The sequence below is a fragment of the Haemorhous mexicanus genome, chromosome 33 (assembly GCF_027477595.1).
Source record: "Haemorhous mexicanus isolate bHaeMex1 chromosome 33, bHaeMex1.pri, whole genome shotgun sequence".
Lineage (NCBI taxonomy): Eukaryota > Metazoa > Chordata > Aves > Passeriformes > Fringillidae > Haemorhous > Haemorhous mexicanus.
Window position 1 is genome coordinate 1,956,192 of NC_082373.1, and position 8,021 is coordinate 1,964,212.

General features: G+C 63.0%; 1 protein-coding gene across 1 annotated transcript in view; it reads right to left on the reverse strand.

Moving 5' to 3' along the window:
* Positions 1-5,965, reverse strand: part of COL2A1 (collagen type II alpha 1 chain) — a 41,408-nt gene extending 35,443 nt beyond the window's left edge. The window contains exons 1-13 of the mRNA XM_059871791.1: positions 5,852-5,965; positions 4,166-4,198; positions 4,013-4,045; positions 3,819-3,872; positions 2,954-3,055; positions 1,916-1,993; positions 1,676-1,720; positions 1,549-1,602; positions 1,398-1,451; positions 1,236-1,289; positions 1,063-1,116; positions 912-965; positions 407-451 (exon numbers count right to left, since the gene is read on the reverse strand). Of these exons, the coding sequence (XP_059727774.1) occupies positions 407-451; positions 912-965; positions 1,063-1,116; positions 1,236-1,289; positions 1,398-1,451; positions 1,549-1,602; positions 1,676-1,720; positions 1,916-1,993; positions 2,954-3,055; positions 3,819-3,872; positions 4,013-4,045; positions 4,166-4,198; positions 5,852-5,965 (774 nt within the window). The remainder of the gene's footprint in view (positions 1-406; positions 452-911; positions 966-1,062; positions 1,117-1,235; positions 1,290-1,397; positions 1,452-1,548; positions 1,603-1,675; positions 1,721-1,915; positions 1,994-2,953; positions 3,056-3,818; positions 3,873-4,012; positions 4,046-4,165; positions 4,199-5,851) is intronic.
* Positions 5,966-8,021: the final 2,056 nt, after the last annotated feature.

Here is an 8,021-nt window from a genome sequence, read left to right on the forward strand (position 1 = left end):
AGCCCGGCCGTGCCTCAGTTTCCCTCTGGCCCAGCCCAGCCGGCCGTGCCTCAGTTTCCCCTCTGGCCGATCCCAGCCCGGCCGTGCCTCAGTTTCCCCCTGGCCCAGCCCAGCCGTGCCTCAGTTTCCCTCTGACCGAGCCCGGCCGTGCCTCAGTTTCCCTCTGACCGATCCCGGCCGTGCCTCAGTTTCCCTCTGGCCCAGCCCAGCCGTGCCTCAGTTTCCCTCTAGCCCAGCCCGGCCGTGCCTCAGTTTCCCCTCTGGCCCAGCCCGGCCGTGCCTCAGTTTCCCCTCTGGCCCAGCCCGGCCGTGCCTCAGTTTCCCCCTGGCCCAGCCCGGCCGTGCCTCAGTTTCCCCCTGGCCCAGCCCGGCCGTGCCTCAGTTTCCCTCCGCGGCGCGCACTCACCATGGGCCCGGGGGAGCCGTTCTCGCCCGGGGAGCCGGACTCGCCCTGCGGGGAGGGACACAGGTGACACAGGGCGGGGACGGTCCCCTGGTGTCACCGGAGCCAGGGGAGCGCCACCCCAGGAGGGGACAGCCACTGCACCTTGGGGACTGTCCCCAGCCCCGGGGACTGCCACCCCCTCACCTTGGGGACTGTCCCCAACCCCGGGGACTGCCACCCCCCTCACCTCAGAATTGTCCCCACCCCCAGTGACTGTCACCCCCTCACCCAGGAATTGTCCCCAGCCCCGGGGACTGCCACCCCTGCTCACCCCAGAACTGTCCCCACCCCCGGGGACTGTCACCCCCTCACCTTGGGGACTGTCCCCACCCCCGGGCACTGCCACCCCTTCACCTTGGGGACTGTCCCCAGCCCTGTCCCCTCCCTGTCCCCCCACCCCGGGGACTGTCACCCCCTCCCCCTGGGGACTGTCCCCACCCCAGGCACTGTCACCCCCCTCACTCACCTTGGCTCCAGGTGCTCCCGCCTCTCCCTTGGCGCCGTCCAGGCCGGGGTAGCCCTGGGGACAGCGACACGGCGGGGGTGCGACAATGACAGAGCCGCTCGGGGGGGGGACGCGGGGACAGGGAGGGGACAGGGAGGGGACACGCACTCACCCGGTGGCCTTTGACTCCGGGCAGGCCGGGGGTCCCGGGGAAGCCACGAGCGCCCTGCGGGCAGCGGAGAGGGAGAGTTGGGGACAGCCAGGGGACAGCCAGGGGACAGCAAGGGGACAGCCAGGGGACAGCCAGGGGACAGCCAGGGGACAGCGGTGGCCTTGTGTGCTCACCTGGGGGCCGGGGGGGCCGCGCTCGCCGGATTTCCCGGGTTTGCCCGTCTCGCCCTGCCAGGGAAAATTGGATTTTTGAAGGGTTGGGGACACAAAAATGTCACTTGGTGTCCCTTCTCAGCCCGGCTGCCACCGCGGCTGGATGTCACCCATGTCACTCACGTCGTCGCCGGGTTTGCCAGGAGGTCCCGGAGGTCCCCGGGGACCCATCGGACCCTGGAGGGGACAGAGAGGTGGCGATGAGCGGCGTTGGGGACATTTGGGGACATTTGGGGACGTTTGGGGACGTTTGGGGACGTTTGGGGACACTCACAGCAGCGCCAGGCTCGCCGGGCTCACCGGGGTTGCCTTGGAATCCTTGGGGACCCTGCGGGGACAAGGTGACATCAGCGGGGGTGGCCTCGGCCGGCCCGAAATTTGGGGAGGGGGGCGATACTTACGGGGGAGCCGGAGGGGCCGGGGGGGCCGCGGGGTCCCATGGGGCCCTGAGGGGACACAGCGATGTCACACGGGGGGGGGACAGCGGGTGGGGACATCCCCGAAGCCACCAAAGACCCCCCAAAGTTGGGGGTCCTGGAGGGGGGTCCCAAATGGGATCAGTCTTGGGGGGAGGGGCAGATTTGGGGGGGATCGAGGGGGTCTGGGGGAAATTTGGGGGGATTTTGGGGGGGTGACACTACCATGGGTCCCTGCATGACGCCCAGCTGAGCCCCTCCTGCCTTCTCGTCGAAGCCCCCCGCCATCTGAGCCGCGAAGTTCTGCCGGGGAGAAGGGGGTTCAGCACCCCGGAGACCCCCACCCCAAAAATAACACCCCAAATTCCCCTCAGAAAAACCCCGTTCCCCTCGAAACCCCCCCAAATCCCATCCAAATCCCGGCTGCTGGGCTCAAAACCCACCCAGATTCTCTCAAAATCCCCAAATACCCCCTCAAAACCCCCTCAAAACCCACCCAAATCCCCTCAAAACACCAAATTCCCCTCAAAACCCACCTAAAAATTCCCTCAAAATCCCCAAATTGTCTCAAAACCCCCAAATCCCCCTAAAAATCCCACCTAGATTCCCTCAAAACCCACCCAAAAATTCCCCCAAATCCCCCTCAAATCCCCCTCAAACCCACCCAAAAAATTCCCTCAAATTCCCCAAATCCCCCTAAAAATCCCACCCAGATTCCCTCAACCCCCCCCCAAATTCCCCCAAATCCCCCTCAAAACCCCCAAATTCCCTCAAAACCCCCAAATCCCCCTCAAATCCCACCCAAATCCCCCTCAAACCCACCCAAAAAATTCCCCTCAAATCCCCCAAATCCCCCTAAAAATCCCACCCAGATTCCCTCAAAACCTCCCCCAAAATTCCCCCAAATTCCCCTCAAAAACCCCAAATTCCCTCAAATCCCCCAAATCCCCCTCAAATCCCACCCAAATCCCCCTCAAACCCCCTCAAATCTCCTCAATTTCGCCCCCCAAATTCCCCTCAAATCCCCCAAAACCCACCCCAAAATTCCCCCAAATCCCCCCCAAATCCCCCCCAAAATTCCCCCAAAACCCCCAAATCCCCCCCAAACCCACCCCAAAATCCCCTCAAACCCCCCCAAATCCCCCTCAACACCCCCAAATCCCCCCCAAATCCCCTCAAACCCACCCCAAAATCCCCTCAAATCCCCCCCAAATCCCCTCAAATCCCCCCAAATCCCCCCAAATTTCCCCCCCCCCCACTCACCCCCCCCAGGCCGGGGGGTCCCGGGGGTCCGGGGGGTCCGGGGGGTCCGGGGTTCCCAGGGGTCCCGGGCTCCCCATCCCTGCCCCGGGGGCCGGGGGCGCCCTGCCGGGGGGGGGACAAAAATATCAATCAATCAATCAATCAATCAATCAATCAATCAATCAATCAAGGGATTTTGGGGGGGTCTAGGCTGATTTTGGGGGTTTTTGGGAGACTTCTTGGATGATTTTGGGGTTTTTGGGGGGTTCTCAGCTGATTTTGGGGGAGTTCTGGGCTGATTTTGGGTTTTTTTTGGCGAGTTCTCAGCTGATTTTGGGATTTTGGGGAGTTCTCAGCTGATTTTGGGATTTTGGGGGAGTTCTCAGCTGATTTGGGGGTTTTTTTTGGGGGGAGTTCTCAGCTGATTTTTGGGTTTTTTGGGGGAGTTATCAGCTGATTTTTTTGGGGAGTTCTCAGCTGATTTTGGGTTTTTTTTGGGGAATTCTCAGCTGATTTTGGGTTTTTTTTGGGGGAGTTATCAGCTGATTTTTTGGGGGAGTTCTCAGTTGATTTGGGGTTTTTGGGGGAGCTCTCAGTTGATTTTGGGGTTTTTGGGGGGTCTCAGCTGATTTTGGGTTTTTTTGGGGGGGTTCTCAGCTGATTTTGGGGTTTTTCTGGGGGTAGTTCTCAGCTGATTTTGGGGTTTTTGGGGGAGTTATCAGCTGATTTTTTTGGGGAGTTCTCAGCTGATTTTGGGGTTTTTTGGGAGGGATGTCAAAGAGGATTTTGGGTTTTCACAGAGGATTTGGGGAATTTGGGGGGATTTGGGGAATTTGGGGAATTTGGGGGGATTTTTAGGGGGTTTTGGGGTCCCTCCCCCTCTCACCTTCTCGCCCTTCTCGCCGCGGTCCCCGCGCTGTCCCTGCTCACCTGCGGGGCCCTGCGGGGGGAGGAACAGCGGGGGGGAGGGGAGGGGGGGTCAGGAGTCCTCCCCTCCCCCCATCCCGCCCCTCCCCCTCTCTCCCCAACCCCCCCTCCCCCAAAAATTCCAGAGATTTCCCGGCCTGGAGCTGCTCCCACCTGCGGGCCCGGGGGTCCTCGGGGTCCCACGACCTGCAGGGACACAAGGAGAGGGGGAGGGGACACATCAGGGCTGGGGAGGGGTCCCAGACCCTTTTTTGGGGGTCTCCCAACCCCGCCCCTCCTTTTTTGGGGTCTCCCCCCTTCACTCACATCTTTGATGTCACCGGGTTCACCTTTCTGTCCCTGCCGAGAGAAGAGGGGGGGTGAGAGACCAAAACTCCCCAAAATTTCCTCTCTGTGCCCCCCAAAAGGTCCAAAACTGACCCAAAATTCAGCTCCCTGCCCCCTCAGGGGTCCAAAACTCCCCAAAATTCTCCTCTCTGCCCCCAAAAGGTCCAAAACTGCCCCAAAATTCTCCTCTCTGCCCCCCAAAAGGTCCAAAACCGCCCCAAAATTCAGCTCCCTGCTCCCCCAGGGCTCAAAACTGTCCCAAATTTCCCTCTCTGTCCCCCAAAGGACCCAAAATTTCCCTCTCTGCCCCCCCAAGGGTCCAAAATTCCCTTCTCTGCCCCTCAAAAGGTCCAAAACTGCCCCAAAATTCAGCTCCCTGACCCCCCAGGGGTCCAAAACTGCCCCAAAATTCCCCTCCCTGACCCCCCCAAGAGGCCAAAATTCTCCTCTCTGCCCCTCAAAATGCTCAAAACTGCGCCAAAATTCCCCTCCCTGCTCCCCCAAGGGTCCAAAATTCCCTTCTCTGCCCCTCAAAAGGTCCAAAACTGCCCCAAAATTCTCCTCCCTGCTCCCCCAGGGCTCAAAACTGTCCCAAATTTCCCTCTCTGTCCCCCAAAGGACCCAAAATTTCCCTCTCTGCCCCTCAAAAGGCCCAAAACTGCCCCAAAATTCTCCTCTCTGCCCCCCCAGGGCTCAAAACTGCCCCAACATTCTCCTCTCTGCCCCCCAAAGGGCTCAAAACTGCCCCAAAATTTCCCTTCTCTGCCCCCAAAAGGTCCAAAACTGCCCCAAAATTCTCCTCTCTGCCCCCCAGGGCTCAAAACTGCCCCAACATTCTCCTCCCTGCCCCCCAAAAGGTCCAAAACTGCCCCAAAATTCAGCTCCCTGCCCCCCCAGGGGTCCAAAACTCCCCAAAATTCCCCTCCCTGCCCCCCAAATTCGCTCACCTTGGGTCCAGGCTTCCCTGTAGGAAATTAAAAGAACAAATCAAAAGAAAAACAAAGAGAAATTAATGAGGGGGGGCGCAGGAATTTGGGGTGGGGGGCGGCACGAGGGGGTGGCTCCGTCCTGGGGGGGCTGTGGGGCCAAACTGGGGGGCACTGGGGGCTCCCCCAAAGCGGGGCCAGCAGCGAGGGGGGTCCAGGGGGGATTTTTTGGGGGGGTTTGGTGGATTTTTGGGGGCTGCTCAACCCTTGAATCCCCCCCAGGTGGGGCAGGGAAGGGTTAAAAAAAGGCAACTTTGGGGTTTTTTTTTGGAGGTTTGGGGTTTTTCCTTGGCTTTGGGGTGAAATTCCACGATTGGGGTTGAAATCCCACAATTCTGGGGCTCATTCCCACAATTCTGGGGCTCATTTTGGGGCTCATTCCCACAATTTTGGGGCTCATTTTGGGGCTCATTCCCACAATTTTCGGGGCTCATTTTGGGGCTCATTCCCACAATTTTGGGGCTCATTTTGGGGCTCATTCCCACAATTTTTGGGGCTCATTTTGGGGCTCATTCCCACAATTTCGGGGCTCATTTGGGGGCTTATTCCCACAATTCTGGGGCTCATTTTGGGGCTCATTCCCACAATTTCGGGGCGTTTCCACCAAATCCTTTCTGCCCCGGTGCCAAATCCCCTCCCACCACCCTTTTTTTTTTTTTTTATCTAAAACCCCCCAAACCTCCAAATTTCTCAAAACCTCGATGATTTTTCCCCCCTGGGGCCGATTTTTCCCCGTTTTTTTCAGGGTGAAGTTGCCTTTTCCCCGCGCTGCCGCATGGATGGCGCCATCCATGGCCGGGTAATTTATTTATTAACTCGTTAATGAAGGGAAATAAATAAATTACAACCGCTGGGCTGCTCGCTGGGGCAAACGGGGCAGCATTCTCCGAAGGGGATCTCGGGGCTGGGGCAGTCCCGCAGCTCCTCGCACATGATCTCGTCGCACAGCACCGTCCCCGTGTCGCACACGCAGATCCGGCACGGCTCCGGCTTCCACACGTCCTTGTCGCTGTAGCGGTGCCCGTCCTGCAGGCAGCTGCCAGCCTCGGCTGCGGGGACAGCGCGGGGACAGCGTGGGGACAGCGCGGGGACAGCCGGTGGCACTGCCAGCCCCGTCCTGCCAGCCTCGGCTGCGGGGACAGCGCGGGGACAGCGTGGGGACAGCGCGGGGACAGCCGGTGGCACTGCCAGCCCCGTCCTGCCAGCCTCGGCTGCGGGGACAGCGTGGGGACAGCGCGGGGACAGCCGGTGGCACTGCCAGCCCCGTCCTGCCAGCCTCGGCTGCGGGGACAGCGCGGGGGACAGCGTGGGGACAGCGCGGGGGACAGCCGGTGGCACTGCCAGCCCCGTCCTGCCAGCCTCGGCTGCGGGGACAGCGCGGGGACAGCGTGGGGACAGCGCGGGAGGAGGCGGTGGCACTGCCAGCCCCGTCCTGCCAGCCTCGGCTGCGGGGACAGCGCGGAGACAGCGTGGGGGGAGGCGGGGACAGCCGGTGGCACTGCCAGCCCCGTCCTGCCAGCCTCGGCTGCGGGGACAGTATGGGGGACAGCGCGGGGACAGCGCGGGGGACAGCGCGGGGACAGCGTGGGGGACAGCCGGTGGCACTGCCAGCCCCGTCCTGCCAGCCTCGGCTGCGGGGACAGCGCGGGGACAGCGCGGGGGGAGGCGGTGGCATTGCCGGGCTGGCTGGGAGCGCGGCGGGGAGGAGGAGGAGGAGGAGGAGGAGGAGGAGGAGGAGGAGGAGGGGGGGGGGGGACGCCAAAGGGGCCCCGCAGCCTCCGGTGAGGGGGGGACAGCTCGGGGACAGCGTGGGGACAGCCAGGAGGGAGGTGGTGGCACTGCCAGCCCGGTGCTGCAGGCAGCTGCCAGCCTCGGGGACAGCGAGGGGACAGGGATGGCACTGCCAGCCTCGGCCTGAGCACCCGGAGGAGGAGGAGGAGGAGGAGGAGGAAGGCGAGGCCAAAGGGGCCCGGCACACCCCAGAGAGGGGGGACAGCTCGGGGACAGCCAGCAGGGGGGTGGTGGCACTGCCAGCCCCGAGGAGCGGCACCCCCCGGGTGTCCCCGCTGCTCTGGTGGCACCAGGGCCGTTGGTGTCCCCAGGCTGACCCCACGGGGGACCCGCAGGTACCCGGGTGCTCCGGGAGGGTCCCGAGGGTCCCCCAGGATCCCCAGGAGGTGCCTCGGGGTCCCCGGGGCTCCCAGGTGTCCCCAGGGTCCCTGGAATGTCCCCAAGGATGTCCCCAGGGCTGGCCCTCCGTGCAGCCCCTGTCCCCAGCCGGACCCTGCGACCCCAAGCGGACCTCGCTGTCCCCAGGCTGTCCCCAGGCTGTCCCCGCTCCAGGTCACCGCCTGCACCCCCGGCTGTCCCTCTGCCCCCTCGCTGTCACCTGCTGTCCCACCTGTGCCCCCTCCGGCCATCTCCAACTGTCCCCTTCCCGTCCCAGGCTGTCCCTGTCCGTCCCTACTGTCCCCAAACTCCGTCCACGTCACACACCTGGACCCCAAACCGTCCCCCGGTGTCCCCACTGTGTCCCCTCCCCGCCTCGTGCCATCCTCCGGTGTCCCCCGCTGTCGCTCCCTGCCCCACCTTGTCCCCCCGGGTGTCCCCCACGCTGTCCCTCCCTGTCCCCCGCTGTCCCCCCGCGCCACCGCGGTTGTCCCACATTTCCCTGACACTTTCCCTGCTGTCCCTCGCTGTCCCCTCGCTGTCCCCTCGCTGTCCCCAGCCTCCGAGCCGTCCCCCCCCCGTCACTCTGAAACTTCCCCGGTCCATCCCAAAACGTCCCCCAGTGTCCCCCGATGTCCCCTGCTGTCCCCCGATGTCCCCTGCTGTCCCCCGGCCTCCTT